The following is a 24,518-nucleotide window of genomic DNA, read 5'->3' as shown; positions in this document are numbered from 1 at the left end:
AAGTGTTGGGTTAATGTGTATGTATCAAATGTGTATGTGTGTAAATAATTTAACAAGCTATACAACATCTACAGCTCCATGCATCTGACAGTATGAACATGCTTTAAAAATGTATGGAGGAGAGAAGGCAGAGCAAAATAGAGGAAGGGATATGGATTAAGAGAAATAGGATCTCACAGTCTCACTTTAGTGTTCAATGTTTGTCTGAAAGTGTCCAACATGTGGGTGAACTGAAAAAGTTTGAACAAGATGCTTCTCATCTGTCCCTGGTAATGAGAAACATCCCTACAGTATGATGGTGCATTCACCATAATTCCCCGTAGAAATAAAATCTGTTGAGAGGCAGTATGTACACATTGAACTTCTTTGGAGTAATCTATGCCAAATATTTGTTTTACTCTAATTATTACATAACCATTTTTGGTTGTGCCAACAACTGAAAGACTCAATGGCACCAGTGAAAATGTGGAATTATTTATGTAGCCTATACAAAATTGTTCTTGACAGAATACCCCCCCCCCTGATTTTGAATCAATGTAATTACCTATGTTGGTTAATGACATTTTGGTGCAAATTAAGATTTTTGCCTCTAACTTTACAAGAATCCTGACTCAAATGTTTACAAAACCACATTTTAAACAATTACACAACTTGTCTCCTCCTTCCCTTACCAAATGAAACTGGAATAATATTAGCAAGTCCAAATGGAAATCAGGGGGTTTAGCGTGGAGGGATAGAAGAGTGTTTAAAGCGACTATGGGAAGAATATGAGTTAATGCAAACGGATAGATGGACTGGCGAGAACGTTTCAATAGTGAACACTCAGACACTTGGAACAATTGTATAGAAAGAAATATTTGGAACATATGAAAAAACATTTGAAACGTAACTTTGAACACTTAAAACATTCCCTGAAGATGTCCTCTGGTCATTTAAGCTAGTACTACAGAAAAAAAATCTTCCACATGGCCCCTGAAGCAGTCAATACATTCATCTGTTTGTCACAGACAACACCCCCATCCTATTCCCTCTCCGAGCGCGCGCACACACACATACGCACACACACTCCAAACGCGCACACACACTCCAAAATCCCCCACACACAAAGCTATCAAGTATCCTGTCAGCTATTTAACACAGGGCTGCATCCTGTAGCCAGCTTTGGTAAAAGCCACTTAAGGAGATTCTCTTTCAGCAGAGACAATGTAATGAAATAGGCTGTCAGAGTCAATATCAGTGTCCAAAATGACACCCTCTGTTCCCTACACAGTATACTACCTTTGACCAGAGCCATATGTGTCCCAATCAAAATCAGTGTACCATTATACACATAGAATAGCGGGACATTTGGGGGCCAAGCCACAGTTCAAGTAGGAACCCAAAGAAGGCCACCTAACGTCACACAGGAAACACTCACAAAAGGCCATTTAAAGAGCAGTATGGTAGGAACAGAGGGGCCACTTCAAAGGGAACACTACGAACAAAAACTACAGAGGAAATGTGCATTGCTGTGCGTTTGTCTGCAAGACAGAGAAAGTTACAGATATATAGAGTATCAGTTAAGATTAATCTACGCCACTGTGTGATGTAAAAATCACTGCCTAAGGCTATGCTGGATCGACATGCGCAGAGTAGGATGTGAGTGTGTTTTCACAGGTACTTACTGCACTGACTTTGAAGACTGGGACCTGAACTTGCTGAACTCCCCAGGAGCAGTCCACTCAGTCCCCAGCTGTAACAGACAGGGAAATATAGTTCAATGTAAATGTAATTTAGCAGATGGTGTTATCGAAAAGCACAGTCATTCGGGTATACATTTTACATATAGGTGGTCCTAGGTATCAAACCCACTAGCATGATGTTGCGAGCGCCATATTCTACCAGACTGAGTAAAAAGTGATATAATATACTACACATTTCTATCCCTATTAATTAGTAAAAAGCGGGACAGATCTACCCATGGCTGTTTTTATAATCTAGCTTCAGTTACCTTCAACTGTACAATATGGGTAGATATTGCTTTTCTGTCTGTTGCTAGCTCTAGCTGGCTTGGAAATGCCTGTGCATGTGGCACAAGGCTAGTCGAACACCAAACTCTTCATTCATACAAGGCTGAACCATCAATCCAAAGCCAGGTTAGTGACCCATTTTCAAAATGAAAGAAAATGTGTCTCATAGATTTGCAGGCTACGGTGCGAACAAGGTAAGATCCTGTATATATTTGTCTTTAATATGCTTTGGCATTGGCCTACTTTTAGAAAAGAATGCACAGAATATTTTTCTTCATACTCCTATTTTTGTACTTTTGCCTACTGACAAATAAATGATCAGTCTATAATTTTAATGGTAGGTGTATTTGAACAGTGAGAGAAAGAATGACAACTAAAAAATCCGGAAGAACCCATGTCAAAAATTTTATGAATTGATTTGCATTTAAATGACCCCTCTGCAAAACATGACTTAGTACTTGGTGGCATTACCCTTGTTGGCAATCACAGAGGTCAGATGTTTCTTATAGTTGGCCACCAGGTTTGCACACATCTCAAGAGGGATTTTGTCCCACTCCTCTTGCTAATATTATTCCAGTTCCATTTGGTAAGAGAAGGAGGAGACAAGTTGTGTAATTGTTTAAAATGTGGTTTTGTAAAGATTTCCTCCAAGTCATTAAGGTTTGGAGTCTGACGTTTGGCAACTCGAACCATCAGCTTCCTCCACATATTTTCTATTAGATTAAGGTCCAAGAACTGCCACCTAAACGTGGTGGAGGGGTTTGAGTACCCGAGGAACCCTAGGAGCTATGTTGTCTGGGGCTATATGCCCCTGGTAGGGTCTCCCAAGGCAAACAGGTCTTAGGCGACGGGTCAGACTAAGAGCGGTTCAAAACCCCCTTAATGAAGAATAACATTTTGAGTACCGTGACGTCGCCCGGTATGGCGCAGCCGGGGCCCCACCCTGGAGCCAGACCCGGGGTTGGGGCTCGTATGCGAGCGCCTGGTGGCCGGGCCTTCCCCCATGGGACGTGGGGCCGCCTTCCCGTGGGCTCACCACCCAAAGGAGGGACCATAAGGGGCCGATGCGGTGAGGATCGGGCGGCAGTCGAAGGCAGGGGCCTAGACAACCCGATCTCTGGACACGGAAACTGGCTCTAGGGACGTTGAATGTCACCTCGCTGGCGGGGAAGGAGCCTGAGTTAGTGCGTGAGGTTGAGAGGTTCCGATTAGAGGTAGTCGGAATCACCTCTACGCACGGCTTGGGCTCTGGAACCATACTCCTTGAGAGAGGATGGACTCTTCACCACTCTGGAGTTGCCCATGGTGAGAGACGGCGGGCTGGTCTGGGTTTGCTTATAGCTCCCCAGCTCTGCCGCCATGTGTTGGAGTTTACCCCGGTGAACGAGAGGGTCGTTTCCCTGCGCCTACGGGTCGGGGATAGGTCTCTCACTGTTGTTTGTGCCTACGGGCCGAACGGCAGTGCAGAGTACCCGACCTTCTTGGAGTCTCTGGGAGGGATGCTGGAAAGTGCTCCGACTGGGGACTCTATTGTTCTACTGGGGGACTTCAACGCCCACGTGGGTAACGACAGTGACACCTGGAGGGGCGTGATTGGGAGGAACGGCCCCCCTGATCTGAACCCGAGTGGTGTTCAGTTATTGGACTTCTGTGCTAGTCACAGTTTGTCCATAACGAACACCATGTTCAAGCATAAGGGTGTCCATCAGTGCACGTGGCACCAGGACACCCTAGGCCGCAGGTCGATGATCGACTTTGTTGTCGTCTCATCTGACCTGCGGCCGTATGTCTTGGACACTCGGGTGAAGAGAGGGGCGGAGCTGTCAACTGATCACCACCTGGTGGTGAGTTGGATCCGATGGCAGGGGAGGAAGCTGGACAGACTCGGCAGGCCCAAGCGTACTGTAAGGGTCTGCTGGGAACGTCTGGCCGAGTCTCCTGTCAGAGAGATCTTTAACTCCCACCTCCGGCAGAGCTTCGACTGGATCCCGAGGGAGGTTGGAGATATTGAGTCCGAGTGGACCATGTTCTCCACCGCCATTGTCAAAGCGGCTGCTCAGAGCTGTGGCCGTAAGGTCTCCGGTGCCTGTCGAGGCGGCAATCCCCGAACCCGGTGGTGGACACCGGAAGTAAGGGATGCCGTCAAGCTGAAGAAGGAGTCCTATCAGGCCTGGTTGGCTTGTGGGAGTCCTGAGGCAGCTGACGGGTACCGACAGGCCAAGCGGGTTGCAGCCCGGGTGGTTGTGGAGGCAAAAACTCGGGCCTGGGAGGAGTTCGGTGAGGCATTGGAGAAGGACTATCGGCTGGCCTCGAAGAGATTCTGGCAAACCATCCGGCGCCTCAGGAGAGGGAAACAGTGCCCTACCAACGCTGTTTACAGTAGAGGTGGGCAGCTGTTGACCTCAACTGAGGATGTCGTCGGGCGGTGGAAGGAGTACTTCGAGGATCTCCTCAATCCGGCTGACACGTCTTCCATTGAGGAAGCAGAGGATGAGGGCTCAAAGGTGGACTCGTCCATCACCCGGGCTGAAGTCACAGAGGTGGTCAAGAAACTCCTCGGTGGCAAGGCACCGGGGGTGGATGAGATCCGCCCTGAGTACCTCAAGTCTCTGGATGTTGTGGGGCTGTCTTGGTTGACACGCCTGTGCAACATTGCGTGGCGGTCGGGGACAGTGCCTCTGGGATGGCAGACCGGGGTGGTGGTCCCTCTTTTTAAGAAGGGGGACTGGAGGGTGTGTTCCAACTATAGGGGGATCACACTTCTCAGCCTCCCCGGGAAAGTCTATGCCAGGGTTCTGGAGAGGAGAATACGGCCGATGGTAGAACCTCGGATTCAGGAGGAACAGTGTGGTTTTTGTCCGGGCCGTGGAACACTGGACCAGCTCTATACCCTCTACGGGGTGTTGGAGGGTTCATGGGAGTTTGCCCAACCAATCCACATGTGTTTTGTGGATTTGGAGAAGGCATTCGACTGTGTCCCTCGCGGCATCTTGTGGAGGGTGCTTGTGGAATATGGGGTCCTGGGTCCTTTGCTAAGGGCTGTCAGGTCCCTGTACAACCGAAGCAGGAGCTTGGTCCGCATTGCCGGCAGTAAGTCTGACTTGTTCCCAGTGCATGTTGGACTCCGGCAGGGCTGCCCTTTGTCGCCGGTTCTGTTCCTAATTTTTATGGACACAATTTCTAGGCGCAGCCAGGGGCCGGAGGGTGTCAGGTTTGGGGACCACACGATTTCGTCTCTGCTCTTTGCAGATGATGTTGTCGTGTTGGCCCCTTCTAACCAGGACCTTCAGCATGCACTGGGACGGTTTGCAGCCGAGTGTGAAGCGGTGGGGATGAAAATCAGTACCTCCAAATCCATAATGCAGTCGATGTATCGGTCTGTCGTGGTGAAGAAAGAGCTGAGCCGCAAGGCGAAGCTCTCGATTTACCAGTCAATCTACGTTCCTACTCTCACCTATGGTCATGAGCTTTGGGTCATGACCGAAAGGACAAGATCCCGGATACAGGCGGCCGAAATGAGCTTTCTCCGCAGGGTGGCTGGGCGATCCCTTAGAGATCGGGTGAGAAGCTCGGTCACCCGGGAGGAGCTCAGAGTAGAGCCGCTGCTCCTCCACATCGAGAGGGGTCAGCTGAGGTGGCTTGGGCATCTTTTTCGGATGCCTCCGGAACGCCTCCAGACCTAGGACACACTGGAGGGACTATGTCTCCCGGCTGGCCTGGGAACGCCTCGGTGTCCCCCCGGAAGAGCTAGAGGAAGTGTCTGGGGAGAGGGAAGTCTGGGCATCCCTGCTTAGACTGCTGCCCCCGCGACCCGGCCCCGGATATGCGGAAGAAGATGGATGGATGGATGGATGAACATATATATATATATATATATATATATATATATATATACACACTCACCTAAAGGATTATTAGGAACATCATGCTAATACTGTGTTTGACCCCCTTTCGCCTTCAGAACTGCCTTAATTCTACATGGCATTGATTCAACAAGGTGTTGAAAGCATTCTTTAGAAATGTTGGCCCATATTGATAGGATAGCATCTTGCAGTTGATGGAGATTTGTGGGATGCACATCCAGGGCACGAAGCTCCCGTACCACCACATCCCAAAGATGCTCTATTGGGTTGAGATCTGGTGACTGTGGGGGCCATTTCAGTACAGTGAACATATTGTCATGTTCAAGAAACCAATTTGAAATGATTCGAGCTTTGTGACATGGTGCATTATCCTGCTGGAAGTAGCCATCAGAGGATGGGTACATGGTGGTCATAAAGGGATGGACACGGTCAGAATCAATGCTCCGGTAGGCCGTGGCATTTAAACGATGCCCAATTGGCACTAAGGGGCCTAAAGTGTGCCAAGAAAACATCCCCCACACCATTACACCATCACCACCAGCCTGCACAGTGGTTACAAGGCATGATGGATCTGTGTTTTCATTCTGTTTACGCCAAATTCTGACTCTACCATCTGAATGTCTCAACAGAAATCAAGACTCATCAGACCAGGCAACATTCTTCCAGTCTCCAACTGTCCAATTTTGGTGAGCTTGTGCAAATTGTAGCCTCTTTTTCCTATTTGTAGTCGAGATGAGTGGTACCCGGTGGGGTCTTCTGCTGTTGTAGCCCATCCGCCTCAAGGTTGTGCGTGTTGTGGCTTCACAAATGCTTTGCTGCACACCTCGGTTGTAACGAGTGGTTATTTCAGTCAAAGTTGCTCTTCTATCAGCTTGAATCAGTCGGCCCATTCTCCTCTGACCTCTAGCATCAACAAGGCATTTTCGCCCACAGGACTGCCGCATACTGGATGTTTTTCCCTTTTCACACCATTCTTTGCAAACCCTAGAAATGGTTGTGCGTGATAATCCCAGTAACTGAGCAGATTGTGAAATACTCAGACCGGCCCGTCTGGCACCAACAACCATGCCACGCTCAAAATTGCTTAAATCACCTTTCTTTGCCCTTCTGACATTCAGTTTGGAGTTCAGGAGATTGTCTTGACCAGGACCACACCCCTAAATGCATTGAAGCTACTGCCATGTGATTGGTTGATTAGATAAATGCATTAATGAGAAATTGAACAGGTGTTCCTAATAATCCTTTAGGTGAGTGTATATCTATGTATATATGAATGTATATATGTGTGTGTATATATAGATAGATAGATATACATACATTCATAGATAGATAGATAGATAGATAGATAGATAGATAGATATACATACATAGATAGATAGATAGATATACATACATTCATAGATAGATAGATAGATATACATACATTCATAGATAGATATACATACATTCATAGATAGATAGATATAGATATACATACATTCATAGATAGATAGATATAGATATACATACATTCATAGATAGATATAGATATACATACATTCAGATATATATGTATGTATATATACACATACATATATACATACATATATATGCACGTATAAATTTATACACATACATACACATATATACACACATATATATATATATATATACAGTGGGGAAAACAAGTATTTGATACACTGCTGATTTTGCAGGTTTTCCTACTTACGAACATGTAGAGGTCTGTAATTTTTATCACAGGTACACTTCAACTGTGAGAGACGGGATCTAAAAAATAAATCCAGAAAATCCCATTGTATGATTTTTCAATAATTAATTAGCATTTTTATTGCATGTCATAAGTATTTGATCACCTACCAACCAGTAAGAATTCCGGCTCTCACAGACCTGTTCGTTTTTCTTTAAGAAGCCCTCCTGTTCTCCACTCATTACCTGTATTAAATGCACCTGTTTGAACTTATTACCTGTATAAAAGACACCTGTCCACACACTCAATCAAACAGACTCCAACCTCTCCACAATGGCCAAGACCAGAGAGCTGTGTAAGGACATAAGGGATAAAATTGTAGACCTGCACAAGGCTGGGATGGGCTACAGGACAATAGGCAAGCAGCTTGGAGAGAAGGCAATAACTGTTGGCGCAATTATTAGAAAATGGAAGAAGTTCAAGATGACGATCAATCTCCCTCGGTCTGGGGCTCCATGCAAGATCTCACCTTGTGGGGCATCAATGATCATGAGGAAGGTGAGGAATCAGCCCAGAACTACACAGCAGGACCTGGTCAATGACCTGAAGAGAGCTGGAACCACAGTCTCAAAGAAAACCATTAGTAACACACTATGCCATCATGGATTAAAATCCTGCAGCGCACGCAAAGTCCCCCTGTTCAAGCCAGTGCATGTCCAGGCCCGTCTGAAGTTTGCCAATAACCATCGGGATGATCCAGAGGAGGAATGGGAGAAGGTCATGTGGTCTTATGAGACAAAAATAGAGCTTTTTGGTCTAAACTCCACTCGCCGTGTTTGGAGGAAGAAGAAGGATGAGTACAACCCCAAGAACACCATCCCAACCGTGATGCATGGAGGTGGAAACATCATTTTTTGGGGATGCTGTTTTGCAAAGGGGACAGGACGACTGCACCGTATTGAGGGGAGGATGGATAGGGCCATGTATCACGAGATCTTGGCCAACAACCTCCTTCCCTCAGTAAGAGCATTTGAAGATGGGTCGTGGCTAGGTCTTCCAGCATGACAACAACCCGAAACACACAGCCAGGGCAACTAAGGTGTGGCTCCGTAAGAAGCATCTCAAGGTCCTGGAGTGGCCTAGCCCGTCTCCAGACCTGAACCCAATAGAAAATCTTTGGAGGGAGCTGAAAGTCCGTATTGCCCAGCAACAGAAACCTGAAGGATCTGGAGAAGGTCTGTATGAAGGAGTGGGCCAAAATCCCTGCTGCAGTGTGTGCAAACCTGGTCAAGAACTACAGGAAAAGTACGATCTCTGTAATTGCAAAAGCAAAGGTTTCTGTACCAAATATTAGGTTCTGATTTTCTGATGTATCAAATACTTATGTCATGCAATAAAATGCAAATTAATTATTGAAAAATCTTACAATGTGATTCAACTGTCTCTCACAGTTGAAGTGTACCTATGATAAAAATTACAGACCTCTACATGCTTTGTAAGTGGGAAAACCTGCAAAATCGGCAGTGTATCAAATACTTGTTCTCTCCACTGTATATGTAAGCTCAAAATGTGAAAACAATATATTGTTTTACATGAAACTGAATACTTCCCATGTTTCTGTTAAAACTATAAGGATAAACAGATAAGGAATGAATGAAAGAGCCTCCATGCCAGGAGCCTCGATTAGACGCTGGGCTCATCAACTCCTCTCTGCACTATAGTTGCGTCTTAGAGAATTTCCTCACCAGGCAAACAAGACTAATTAGAACCCCTGCGGTTGCTAATCTGTAATGAAAGAATAAGGCCAGAAATGTAGCTTTAATTGTTAGTGTTGGCCATCTCTCTGGTTTGGAAGGGAAAGCACATTTTGTGAGGAATTAACTGATCACAATGTCCCCTGTCAGTTTGTATACATACGCAAACAGAATGTGCGAGAGAGAGGAAGAGGAACATACAGAAAATCAAGAAGAGCGTTGTTCTTACTCTGCCCGTAGTATTTTCTTCTACACAAGAGAGTGTGTGTTTGTGTGCATGTATTTCTGGACAACATTGTTAGTCTGAAACTGCAACACACACACATAGAAACACAAAGAGGGACAAGCAACCATGTGTGCAGACACACACCCACTCTGTGTACGCACAATGACAGGTACCCACACACATACACCCCCACCAACCCTACATTCAACTTTAAGTGTGCTCACTGGCACATCAATAGAGCTGCCAAGGGGAAAAACTCAAGCAGACAAGTAATGTAGCGCCAAAACAAACTGCTTCCCAATTCCAAATCAAACCATGGTCTTTGAAAAACGTCCCTATGCACGCACACACACGGAAACACACACGCGCGCACACTAGGCAGGAGAGGAAATGTATTACAGTCTGTGGAGACTGAAGAACAGGAGTTATGTGGAGCTGCAGTGAGTACATTTCCACGTCAGTAATTCCCATCAGTAACACTATTTAAGGCGCGGAGGCAGATGTATACTCAGGGATCGTCGCCAGATGGACGGCAGGCCCGGTTCACGCCTCACTGACTCAATGGCAGCTCAACAATGTCTTGGTCTTACATACACAAACGCATTTGTTTTTCTGTCCTTGTGGGAACAAGCCATCCGTGTTACTTATTCCCTAACCCTAATCTTAACCCCCTACCCCAACGTTAACCTAACATTAACCTGGCTGTCTGCATGCCATGACCAGAATTCAGAATCCTGACTGCTATGCATGCAAAGCAGTGACAACTGCACCACTCGGGAACAAATCCATGTTTTTTATGTCAAAAAAGTAAGGGGTTATGTAAAGTTACAATGTCAAAGGACATTGTAAGAGACACTGTAAACCCTACACGACTGGTCTTTGACTTGATGCACCCTCTAAGTACAATGATATGTACTTTGATGACACCCTGTGAATTCAAGTGTTTGGAAAAGTGAACAGAGGTGTAGGTTACAGTAAAGTCCAATACATATTAGGTTATTAAATAACCAGGTAGGGTACTTGGTATTGCATAAACATCTTATCAGGGTATATGAAAAATGTTTGGATTATCACAGAATATTAATTTGTTCCTTTAGTTGCAATAAAAAAAAAACATGTTTAAAGAGTACAAGACCTGAGGATGGTAACTACTTATTATCAGATGATAACTATTGGCTTTCTGCTGTGCTGCTCTTTCAGTCTGCTGTGTATCAGGCCAAATGTCACAAAAAAAGAAACAGCTGCAACGTATGCACAACCATTTTAGTTTCACTGGAGTTCAATAAACAATATTCTGGAAGGATCATTAAGCTGTTACATACAGTTTTTTCAATCAATAAAAAAATTATGCTTTTGCCAAAGCCTTAATCTCTTCCAAAAAAACACAGAATGAGTTTGGGGATAACGTTATAAATATGAATGCTTCTTAGTTCAGATTATTTTCCATCATACATATAGTTGGCTACCTAGCAAGAAAGTGTATTTATATAGCACAATTCATACATTGAAGCAATTCAATGTGCTTTACATTATATAAAAATCTAGTAACATAAAAACAAATACTCAAATGAAAACATCAAAACAAATGAAAACATAATAATAATGAAAAATACAATAAGAAAACATTTAAAGATTAAAAATAGGATCCACAGGATTTTCTAAGAATGGTTATACCATTTTCCTTTGAGAAATTATTGGTCAGTAGGCGGTGCTTTTATACATGTTAATCTGTTATCTCTTTTATAACCTTCTTCGGAGCAGGTTAGGTGTGCAGCATAAGTTACCATGGTGATGTAACCCGGTAACAAGTGAACCACCATCATGACACTGACAACCTGAAGTTAGCTCGTTAACCCTCAATCCTGCTTCGTAGTTTAGGCCTCAGGTGTTGACATTAAAATAACAACACAACATATTTAAACAAATCAAACGAATAGCACTTATTGTACATTCGTTCTCACTATTATAAAGAAATAAGGTGCTTCTGGCCTAACATCCTGTATGTATGTATTTTGAGATTAAAATGTAAAAATGTCAGCATATTTACTTTGTCCGGTTTGACTTACCTTGCATTAGCTATAAATTGTGGGTGGTGGTTACAACGACTCAGAAGCCTTTTTTTTCATTTTCTGTAGTCAGGGTTACCACCTTTGATTAAGTGTCCCTCAGCATTCTTGTAAAACACACAATACGCCACACTTATTGGCCACTCGTCTTAGAGGGCTGAAAAATCTCCCGAGTGCTGTCACTACCTTCAGCCATGTTTTCACAATAACAAAAACTTTGCATGCTGCACCTGCATCAGATTGTTGCCAACTTTAGTTGATGCTGGATAGTATTTACTGTGAGTTTTTCAAACTGAGGTAATTAAAACACCAGATTTGTGGTACAATTCTCATATTGTGGTCACATGCACACATTGATCAGTCTTAGCCATAACACTGAAGCTCATTCAAAGTTGTCATTGGCTTCTTGGTAGCCTCTCTGGTCAGTATCCTCCTTGCCAAGTCATCCAGTTTGGATGGAAAGCCTGATCTATGCAAGGTCTGGGTGGTCCTATACGCCTTCCACTTCTTAATAATGGTTATCAAGGGATAGACAAAGCCTTTGAAATATTTTAATATTCATGCCTGATCTATGCATTTCCACAACTGTATCACTCATACAAATAGTGTATTTTACTATTTTAATTTTATACAGCTCTGAAAAAAATTAAGAGACCACTACTAATTATTCTTAAATCAGCATCTCTACATGCATGGCAGCCATTCCATTCCAATGTTAAATTCCAACACAGGCACAACTCATTTTACTTAATGAGGTACTGATTAGGTGATTACCTAAACCAAATCTAATTTAACAAGGAAAAGTATAAAAACCACTGCTGTGGTCATCACTATCCTCTTGCAATAGGACCAGCTGGATGGCAAAAACAGTGCAAGTAGTACCTTAAAGGTCATTTGAATAAAAAAACAACTATTCAGCAAGACAAAAGAGTTGAAAAGAAATGCTTTGAGTGAGGAAAAAAAGGGTTCAATTCTGGCTTTACAGGCAGAGGGATAAAGTGAGCGTCAGGTTGCTTCTATCCTGAACATTTCATAAGAACAAGGTCAAGCAACAGACATTGGGGACAACAAAGCTACAGACTGGCAGAGGGTGAAAATGACTGTCCACTGACTGAGATGACTGTCAACTCATTCAAATGTCACTCAACAACTGTAGGATGATATCAAGTGACCTACAAAAAGAATGGCAAACAGCAGCTGGGGTGAAGTGCACAGCGAGGACGGTTCGAAACAGGCTTCTAGAGGCAGGACTGAAGTCGTGCAAAGCTAGAAAAAGCCCTTCATCAATGAGAAGCAAAGAAGAGCCAGATTGCAAGAGATCATAAGGGTTGGACTGTACAGGAATGGAGTAAGGTCACCTGGTCATCTAATGGTTAGCCAGAGACCTGGAGAGGCCTACAAGCCAATGTCTCGCACCCACTGTGAAATTTGGTGGAGGATCAGTGATGATCTGGGAATGCTTTGTGAAGGAAATAAAGTCAAGTACAAGGTTACCCAGGAAGGACAAATCTGAGAATCAAGCCATCAAACAAAGCTGAGCTACTTGAATTTTTGTGTCAGGAGTGGCATAAAGTCACCCAACACCCAACAACAATGTGACAGACTGTTGGAGAGCAGGCCAAGACACATGAAAGCTGGGATTAAAAATCAGGGTCATTCCACCAAATATTGATTTCTGAATTCTTCCTAAGTAAAAACGTAAGTATTTTGTTGCTGAAAAATTAATATGAATTTGTTTTCTTTGTATTATTTGAGGTATGAAAACAATGCTTTTTTTTTTGGCTATTTTGACCAGTTGTTCTTTTGGACATTTTCACTTAGTGGTGTACTCACTTATTGCCAGCGGTTTAGACATTAATGGCTGTGTGTTGTGGAGACAGCAAATTTACACTGTTATACAGTGTAGCAAAGTGTCATCAGTGTTGTTTCACGAAAATATATAATCATATACTTACTTTTGTGAGATACTGTATATGAATAACGAAATAATTTTTTTAAATTCAATAAGCAGAGTGAAAGGATGATCAAAGGATAACTTACAGTAGTGTCTCGCAGTGGCATTTGAGACTAGCTTACTTGGACCAGTGTTAACCTGCGCTTGAAGCTGTTGTCCTGTGAGCCGTCTATCACAAAAGCTGTTGACTCAGAAACTTGTCTTTGGATTGTGTTGTGGCTTTGGGTTTGCCTGACCTCTTTCTGTCAGAGATTCCTCCAGTTTCCAAGTCTTTTGATGGTGTAGGAAACTGTACTCACTTGACATCTATGCTTTCTTAGCAATTTCTCTACAGGAAAGACCTACACTTTTAAGGGAAATAATGGTATGTCTGCCTTCCTTTGTTAATTGTCTTTTTTGGTCCACTGGACTATTAGCAACAAAATTGCTATAAAGGATCAATAATCAACCACCATATTTTACTATGGGTAGCAGGTGCTTTTTTGAATTTTCAGAATTTCTTTCCTCCCTGCTGGTGAAACATGACCATATCATTGTGTTCAGGGGATTTCAATTTCCGTATTTATATCCCTTCAAATATACTAGACACAGACTTTATACATCTAACTGATTCATTAAACATGACGCAGCATGTCTCTGGTTAGACCCAGAATCATGGCCACACATTGGATTTGGTTGTTACTCTTGGTCTTACCCTGAATAATCTTGGAAAATAAAATATTTTAGTGTCTGATTATCTTAGTATTTTTTGTATGTCCAGCTTAATGTTTTCCCCAAAAAGGAAAATCAAAATGTAATTAATTCACAGACACTTAAGCTATCTTTCATAGACAAAGTGATAACTTGTATGCCACATTTAGAACAGATGTTTCACAAAATCGATTCAACAAACTATGTCAAAGCATTCTTGATGACATTTCTCCATTCAAAAAATGAAACTTGTGTATTATATTCATTCATTACACACAGACTGATATATTTCAAATGTTTATTTCTTTTAAATGTGATGAAAAAATATGAACATGAAAAGTATGAGCATGTACAGCACTCAATACTTAGTTGGTGCTCCTTTTGCCTGAATTACTGCAGCAATGTGGCGTGGCATGGAGTCGATCAGTCTGTGGTGCTACTCAGGTGTTATGAGAGCCCAGGTTGCTCTGATAGTGGCCTTCAGCTCTTCTGCATTGTTGGGACTGGCGTATCACATCTTCCTCTTCACAATACCCCATAGATTTTCTATAGGGTTAAGGTCAGGCGAGTTTGCTGGCCAATTAAGAACAGGGATACCATGGTCCTTAAACCAGGTACTGGTAGCTTTGGCACTGTGTGCAGGTGCCAAGTCCTTTTGGAAAATGAAATCTGCATCTCGATAAAGTTGGTCAGCAGCAGGAAGCATGAAGTTCTCTAAACATCCTGGTAAACGGCTGCATTGACCTTGGACCTCAGAAAACACAGTGGACCAACACCAGCAGATGACATGGCACCCCAAACCATCACTGACTGTGGAAACTTTTTTACACTGGACTTCAAGCAACATGGATTCTATGCCTCTTCTCTCTTCCTCCAGACTCTGGGACCTTGATTTCCAAAGGAAATGCAAAATTTACTTTAATCAGAGAACATAACTCAGCAGCAGTCCAGTCCTGTTTGTCTTTAGCCCAGGCGAGACGCTTCTGACGCTGTGTCATGTTCAAGAGTGGCTTGACACAAGGAATGCGACAGCTGAAACCCATATCTTGCATATGTCTGTGCGTGGTGGTTCTTGAAGCACTGACTCCAGCTGCAGTCCACTCTTTGTGAATCTCCCCCCACATTTTTGAATGGGTTTTGTTTCACAATCCTCTTCAGGGTGTCGTTATCCCTATTGCTTGTACACTTCTTTCTACCACATGTTTTCCTTCCCTTCGCCTCTCTATTAATGTGCTTGGACACATTAGTTCTGTGAACAGCCAGCCTCTTTAGCTATGACCTTTTGTGTCTTGCCCTCCTTGTGCAAGGTGTCAATGGTCATCTTTTGGACAGCTGTCAAGTCAGCAGTCTTCCCCATGATTGTGTTGCCTACATAACTAGACTGAGAGACCATTTAAAGGCCTTTGCAGGTGTTTTGGGTTAATTAGCTGATTAGAATGTAAGGTGTCTTCAATATTGAACCTTTTCACAATATTCACATTTTCTGAGATACTGAATTTGGAGTTTTCATTAGTTGTCAGTTATAATCATCAAAATTAAAAGAAATAAACATTTGAAATATATCAGTCTGTGTAATGAATGTATACATTATACAAGTTTCACTTTTTGAATGGAATTACTGAAATAAATCAACTTTTTGATGATATTCAAATTTTATGTCCAGCACCTGTGCACTCACCAATCTTTTGAACCTTAAACCTTTTGATAGGTAAACACTATTTTGAACCATAAATACTTTTTTAAACAGGTAGCAAGCACACCACATTTTATTCAGGAAATGTACTGCTCTAGTTTCATATTACCTTTTTATATTGTTTGTTTGCCAATATCTTACATTTGCTTAATTACTTACATCCACTTCACCATTTGGGGGTTACTCTGCAGATGTCCTGTTTATTCTTCCTGTTGTCAATTTCTTTGCCCTATTTTAGTTTTTGCACTGACTTCTCTATTCCAACTTACACTCGTTGGTTTTTTGAACCACTTGCCTATGGAGTGTACTATATTATTTTTCTGGTTGTTTTTATTTTGTTACATCCATCGATTTTTAGCCTTTTTCATACAGTTTCTACTGTGTTCTACTTTTGTTGTTATTTTGTTTCATTGTGTCAAACATATTTGTATTATTTTTTATATACTTTATACGGTGTTCTACTTCCTGTTGTTCTACTTCCTGTTCCTCATATAGTGTGATCTGGAAGAATATGTTGCACAATGACATCTATGTTTTCAATAATACATGGTTCACAAAAACATCTTGCCCTCAATGTATATCTGACATAGTCTCATTCTGTTAAATTATAATTTAACAGAATAATTCTAAGGAAGAATGTATGAGACACCTGTATGCCAAAAGGCATGTGTATTCGACTTGAAATATTGAATAGGTTTTGGCAATTTTTCAAATCCAAGATGGCGGACTTCATGGGTTCTTAAGGCTTTTTTATTACTCATGAGAAATTAGGCTTGTACACAAAGATGCAGCACTATAAGTCAATATTCATAATATTTATTATTATTTTTATGGTTGTTATTATTATTGTTGTTTTTGTTATTGTTGTTACTATTTTTATCATCAAAAACCATCAAAAAAGCTCATCATTTAATGACAAACAACATATTTATTAGAATCCCAGGGAAACAAACTTTATTTATCAGCTGATTCATCCAATTCATTAGTTAAAAGATATGTTGTAGTATACTCATTTTCATCTTCCTGACTTGGGCAGCCATGTGGGTGTTCTAGATTTCTCAGCATCCTGATGTGGCACTCATCAATTGCACCAATGACATCACTGAGGCCACAGAGATGGTGGAACTCAGCAGCAGACGCTGCTTTCTCACAATAATTTGGCCAGGAGATGAAGGTTGGTCCAATTGTGCAAATGACATTGAGCAGTTCAAGGACGATCCTGTGTGCAAATGACCTAAAGCTGTTCTGGTTGGCCATGTACCACAGGAACATCAACACCTTTTTCACAGGGCCTGGTGGTGGGCCATGACTGTGTTCAGAGAAAAACAGTATTTAACTAAAGAATATCAGACATTTAAATATCACAGCACATTTATTAAAATGGACGTTATACATATCCCATTTAGCAGACTAGTTGTATAAATTATATAGGAAAATTACATTCATAATTAACCTTAATGTTACAATAGTATGAAGAGCCAGGTTGCAGGTTAGGCTAGCGGTTATGGAATGGCGAATTAAAAAGCGGTGAAAAAATTTCCTACACAATGAAATACAATGAAAAAAATTCATATCTTCTGAATCTTCTATCTTTTTCCATTACACGAAAAGCACAACAAAGGCTTTCCTATGGGTGTCCATCTTGTTTTCCGGCTTTGGACACTGGAACGCGATCAATTTGGGTTAACTCGGGTTAACTCAGTCTAAGTTCCGACATCCGATGTAAGTGGAAAATGGCATTAGCCTATTGTAGTTGTATGTACACTATAGTTGTTTTCTGGTTTATTAAAAATAGTAATTTTTAATTCAAATGTATTTATTCTAAAAATCATATTGCGACCCCCGAAAATCTTCTTGCGACCCCTGGGGGTCGCGCCATCACGTTAAGAACCACTAGCCTACTAGCTAATCCATTGTAGCTATCGAGTTGTGACAGTTAGCTAGCTTCCTTCTTACCTTGGGTTGTCGTTCAGACGATGGTCACCTTATTTATATCAATTTGACAACCACTTGCTGACAGTTCAACACAAATGTGCGCATTCACAGACACAGCCAATCACTTTTCTCTGACCACACTCGCTTGCTTTATACTCCGAACATTGAGTGCAGGACGTTGTTCCTTTGCTCAGATGCTTGTGATAGTAACCTGCACGCAATTGAAAATGCGCTAAGATTGGAAATAAAAAAATGTGTATGTCATAAAAATATTCTGTTTTTCTCCGGCACATCACAACGCTCTGCCGCTCTAATTACAATAAGAGGCAAACTTTGGGTACAAACTTTTTACCTGCCAGTATGGCAGAAACATAAAATGTATTTGACGCTTAGCGGGTGTTAATTTCGGAACCTGACTACAGCCAAGCAGAAGTGTTATCTTAACAACCCAGCATTACTTTGTGACTAAAACAGATTTGAAAAAATGTATAGTCATTTATCCCATATTTATTCAAAGCAGTTGATATGTGATTTGTCTATAAAGCCAGAATGTTTTGTATGTTCCTCTGACTGCGGTGACTAAGTTATTTCAGACTCTTCTCTGAGAGACAATGTGTGTTGTAAGTAGCTTTTGTCTGAACAAGACATCATGGATCAGACACATTCTTACCATCAAAAACACCTTGTCCTCATTTCCTATGAAAGCACCAGATGCTTGAAGAAGAGCCGCGACACACAAATTCATAAGCAAGACTTCACGCACACCATTCCTCCTAGACATACACACATTTTTTCCCATACACACACGTTCATTTAACACAGGCACAAACACTCACATGCAAACTCATGCACAAACCCACACACACAGATACACACAAACAAACAGTATATGCACAGACGGCCTGCTACACAAACATATTTGTCCTTCTGACCTGAGATGGTGACCTGAGACCTAACCTTGAACCAAGAATTTCTTATTCCATAACCCTAAACCCGACCTACCTTAATCTAAGCCTAACCATAATAACCTAACTATAATTCCTAAACCTAATTCAGAAATCTAACCAGTAATACCTAAACCTTACGCTGCTATATTATTTTGCTGGGGGATATGAGGGATGTACTACTAACTTTTCTCAGTTTCCTCCAGTTTTAAATTTTAGAAGGAGATGAGGTCCTGGTCCACACCTGCGGATTACCTGGTTTGGGGGGCCCGTTGCTGTCCCTGTCCTTGTCCGCCTGGTCATACTTCTGACCTAGTCTAAAATCAAATAGGCTCTGGATTTAGCCCAGAGAAATGTATTTATTATTCCAATTGGACTCTTAATATCTCACCCAGCACAGCCAGAAGAGGACTGGTCACCCCTCTGAGCCTGGGTCCCCTCTAGGTTTCTTCCTAAAATTCGACCTTCTTAGGGAGTTTTTCTTAGCCACTGAAATTCAACACTACTGTTGTTTGCTCCTTGGGGTTTAAGGCCGGGTGTCTCTGTAAAGCACTTTGTGACAACTGCTGTTGTAAAAAGGGCTTTATAAATAAATTTGATTGATTGATTGAACCTATAAATAACCCAAAATCTAACACTATGCCCAATTTTATGTTTTTTTCACTGAACCTAATTCCTATGCCAAAAATAAAATTTTACCTAGTACAGATCTGCCAAAAAATGTGTGGGCACCTATTTCACAGGTTTTAAAATCTTTGAGAGGACAGCAGACACTCATAACATGGTTTTAGAAACATTTCAATTCAGAGCAAGGAGTCATCACTGACTGAAAAGTGGTGGAGAAAGAGAGCGGTAACTAAGGGAGCAGGAAAACCTACATATTCTGTACACATGACCTTTAGAGGTTGACAGGGTGTTACATATCTCGGCTAAAAGGTAACATCTTCAGAGGAATCCTCTGCTTTTATTCAAGGAAATGAAGTGGGTGACTGCTCTTACCATCTCTCACTCTCTTGCTCTGTCCCTGCACCCACTAATATTGGGCTTATTTCTCGCTCTCCACTTCTTTTTCCCCTTCTCCCTTTGACTCTCACTTTCTGTTTACCCTACTTATCTCAATTGTTTCTCATATTCTCTCTACCTTTATCTCCCTTCTCTCCATCTGTCTTCACCTCCATATCTCTCTTGCTCTGTGTATTCTCAATGTGATGTGAACCCCGATTGTAGGGGTTACTTTGAGAAAACTCATTATTAGGAAACCTGAAGGCATGACATGAAAGTCGAAAAAAAAGTATTATTGGCTGTCCCTCAGATTGTGTCAAGAGACACAAATATACACATTTAGCTATTTCACCAAGTACATATTGGATTTTTTTATGGTCCAAAATTCATTGCATCTCTTTGGTATTAGTCACAGTGTGATGCAGGAAATGCTGTTTCCACCTCTCCCTGGAGTGAGCACAGCCCTTACTGTCCTCTCTGGGAAACCTGAGTGTGCCTGTGCCATGTGATGAACAGTCTCTATGGCCAGTTTCTACACATTTTCAATTTCAATGTCAATTTCTTCCACAGTTTTCTGTCACTCATAGTCAGGGAATGAAATTTACCCTTTGGGCCAGCAGCCAATGCAGCTGTTAAATGAAATTAGCCACTTGGATTTTTGACCAGGCCAAATATTTTTCAAAAAAACGAGGGCAACATCCACAAAAAAAGCATGTGCAGCTTTAACACAATTTTTTTTCTCATTTTCAGGGTATTTTTGTCACAATAAAAAAATATTTATAAAATTTTTTTATGAAAAAATGGCGACTATCATTATACCTAATTTCTTCACCGTTTTCTTCGACCTGCCCCTCAGACACGTGTTCTAAGTTCCATATATTCTGTGCATGTGCTACACAAAAAACAGTCTCCTTTATTTATTATAACACGTCATTTTACTTCACACTGTTTCACAGAGTAGGCTATTGTTAACATATTCTAATTAGCTCATATCCAAAGCTCTACCTGTGAGAGTCCAACATAGCCCATGTTGATATTTGACTGACCAGTATTGTTAACCTGCTAAGTGTGATGCTAAATCAAGCACCCAAAAAGTATTTCTTTGTAACATCTCAGGAAAGCTCACCACCAAAGTGTCTGTTAGATTTGACAGATTTACCCCCCACAATCAATATGTGCCCACATTGGGCATGTGTTCATTTTATTCCCTGGTCACAATGGTCAGAGAGTCAGCAACTGTAAATTGTCTCTTTAGACCCGAACAGCTCAAAGTTTACTTAGAAACTTGGAAATGTTTTCCCAATAGTTAACAACATTTTATTATTACATCACAATCTGGTTATAATCTGTTGGGGCCAGATTGTTTGAATTGATGTAGCTGTTTGTGAACATAGCCTCAGTAGTAACTGAGTGAGGCAACCTCTCTATATTCCACACAGTTATGAGCGATGAGGTCTACATCAATGTAGGCAATGAGAAATGCACTAATATGTGATAGTCTACTCACTAGTCAGGTTGAACTCCATAGCAGAATGTGTCATTAGATTGGAAGCATACATATTTTAAAGGGAACTGTACTATCGTACAGGCAGGGTGTATTTTCCTAATTTATGCCAGTAACAACCATTCAACCAGTTTAGGGGAAACCGTCTCTGCAAAAATGTATAAGTTAATAAGTATTTAGTATTTGCGCGACTCCACTACTAAAAACGTATTATGACGATGCCAAGTCAATGATTTGTCAATGTTCAAATAGCAATTTACTTTGTTTTATGTTATGCATGTATCACTCACCTGTGATCCTAGCCATCTCTGAAACCTTCCACGCATAAATTTTTTTGAATGATTTCTCTGTATGAACCTAGAGAATGGGGAAACTGGACACGTCAATTATAGGTTTCTCTCTTGTTAATGTTTTTTTAGCTACCGAGTGTGTTTTTAGCTAGCAAGTAGAAAAAAAATTGACTTCAAGATGCAGAGAACATCTGACCTGCCATTGGTAGTTGCTGAACTCCGTCACTGCCCGCTCGCTCACAATTAGCATAAAGTTGAACATTTCTCAGCTCTCAACTGTCACCGGGAGATTTTGTCTCAGAGAGTACTTCCGCCCGCTGTCATCGAGATTTGCTGGCCCTCGTTGGAAATTAATGACAGTGTGCTTCTTTGTAGCACTAGTGACCATACAGTGGGTACATATGCTAAATCAAAATCTCCTCAGCAGAGCCTATTTCCCACACGTGTGCTATGCATCAAGTGGCGCGTTATAAAACAACCAATTAAGCAAAATACCCTGAACAAAATTATACACACAACACTTTTGTTTTTGCCCCCATTTATCATGAGCTGAACTCAAATATCTAAGACTTTCTCTATGTACACAAAAGGCCTATTTCTCTCAAATATTTTTCACAAATCTTTCTAAATCTGTGTTAGTGAGCACTTCTCCTTTGTCGAGATAATCCATCCACCTCACAGATGTGGCATATCAGGATGCTGATGAGACAGCATGATTATTGCACAGGTTTGCCTTAGGCTGACCACAATAAAAGGCCACTCTAAAATTTGCAGTTTCACTATATTGGGGGGTCCGGGTCTATATCTGGTGTGACCAGAATTTGCCTCACGCAGTGCAACACAGTTTCTTTTTTGGAAAATCATTGTCATTGTCTTGAAGTTAACTGTCAGGCACCAGGCATTCTAGAACTGAGGAAAGATATTACGATTTTGTTACAGAGACAATTTTAGAGGAGTCCATATCACTGGCAATCTACATAGATCAAGTGTGCCACCAAATTCAGCTCAATAGTGGATTAAAATATGTTCTTAGAAGTCTCTAAGAACCCTTGGTTAACATAAAGTGTGATACAGGCCTCTCTTGACACAATCAATTTTGAAGTGCATGAGTTACCTTTCAGAAAGAGACTGCGCAAACTCACAGTTGAAGTGTACCTATGATAAAAATTACAGACCTCTACATGCTTTGTAAGTAGGAAAACCTGCAAAATCGGCAGTGTATCAAATACATACTAGCCTGTGTGTGTCTTATGCTGTCTATCTTTAACAGAAGCTCCTAGCACACCTTTGTGCTATAGTGTCTTAAATACTTATGGTATAATTAGTAGACCGTTAAGCTAGTTGGGAGGATGTTGAATCATGCATCTAACTATGTTTTGTATTGAAACCTTATTACGTGATTGGAATAAATTGTGTTTCTTTGGAATAGTGATTACTATGGGATTCCTCATTCATATCCATACTCAAGCTTGTAAGGCTACCGGTAATTACACACACATAAGTAAGTCTTAGCAACCCTGAGTCCTGGAATTCTCAAAGCAGTTTGGTTAGGCCCAGGAACATATGACCTTCAAGTCATCACTAAGTTGTTGGGCATAATTGACTTTCTTATAGACCTGGGAACACACACCATTTTACTGTATGGTTCGTGTTAAACGACCTACACCTTATGGGTGCTTATGATAACTGATACAGGCACATACACATACGTAAATCGAAGTGACCAGACTGATTGTCACTGAGTTCCAGGTTGCTACACCATCCTTTGTCTTCTGGACTTGACTGTGGAGGAGCATTGAGGATAACATAGGCTGTGAAACATACAATCTTTTAAATGTTTGGTTTGTGACGAAAGATTAGCTACCTTTACCAAGAACATCCAGCATGTCATGGTCATTGAGGTTTGCGTATGTTTATAAACAATATGGAATCATATTATTAGATATTAAATGATCACGCAGGTCATTGATTCTGACTCTGCACTAATTATTCCAACCTGTCCACTCAGTAGCATTTGAAGGGGTTTACCTCATTCCCCCATACTACAATGACATATCGTATCTATACTGACAACTTATTTTCATCCATACCTCCAGTGCAGTGGGAAACTGTCAGGGCCATCTACCCCCTCAGAGAGGGCCTAAGGATAGATGCAAATCTGTGTATATTTTCAATCTATTATAACTTGGATAACTTAGTATCCAAGAGAAAAAATATCTGATCAGATTTTTTCTTTGGTAGTCTTGGTAGAAATAATCTAGCTGGCCTCAAGGCTCATTGGCTAGGACCTCAGGCTTTGAATAGAAGGCACCAGCCAAGGTCACTGACATTGACTCCAATAAGAGCAGCATTTTTGGAATGACAGTAGAATCAACCAATCATAAATTGTCTTCTAATAGGTGGGACAATTGTACGATGCCTCAAGGCCCTCTAGAGTGTGAGTGGTTGTGTGGTTGAATATATTCTGCCACTATTTGAGTGACTATTTGGGCAAATGTTTCTTTGAAACAACAGTATTTTCTTCTAACGTGGTTCCTGCTATCAGCATTTGCAATTGTTGTGTACGTATGCTGTTTATGTGAGCAACAGCCGAGGCATGGCTTAGGACCGTTTGACTCTGTCATCAAAGATTTGCTTGTCCTACATAGGTCGGCAAAAGAAAGGTCTCAAGTCATGCTCTGTATGCACAACACAGGCATCCAAGTTCTCTATCTTTATGTATGATGTCAGATCTTTTTCCTTAGCTGAGGCCCTAGATCCAATAATCACGGTTCGCCACTGCTCTAGTGAGATTTATTCTTGATGCTTACACATACCACTGTAGCACAGCACAGCCCATTACAAATAATTTCCCCAAGACAAGACAACTGGTAGCACCAAAGTCATTCAGCTGTATTATAG

At 41.6% G+C, this 24,518-nt stretch overlaps 1 protein-coding gene across 3 annotated transcripts in view; it reads right to left on the bottom strand.

Moving 5' to 3' along the window:
* The window catches only part of b4galnt4a (beta-1,4-N-acetyl-galactosaminyl transferase 4a), a 456,187-nt gene that overhangs the window by 130,114 nt on the left and 301,555 nt on the right, over positions 1-24,518 (bottom strand). For all 3 annotated transcript variants that reach the window (XM_020044136.3, XM_034288228.1, XM_034288229.1), the window contains one exon: positions 1,665-1,732. In XM_020044136.3, the coding sequence (XP_019899695.2) occupies positions 1,665-1,732 (68 nt within the window). The remainder of the gene's footprint in view (positions 1-1,664; positions 1,733-24,518) is intronic.

Source organism: Esox lucius, chromosome 19, assembly GCF_011004845.1.
Source record: "Esox lucius isolate fEsoLuc1 chromosome 19, fEsoLuc1.pri, whole genome shotgun sequence".
Classification (NCBI taxonomy): Eukaryota; Metazoa; Chordata; class Actinopteri; order Esociformes; family Esocidae; genus Esox; species Esox lucius.
The sequence above is the reverse complement of the archived record's forward strand: the minus strand, read 5'-3'. Positions and strand labels throughout refer to the sequence as shown.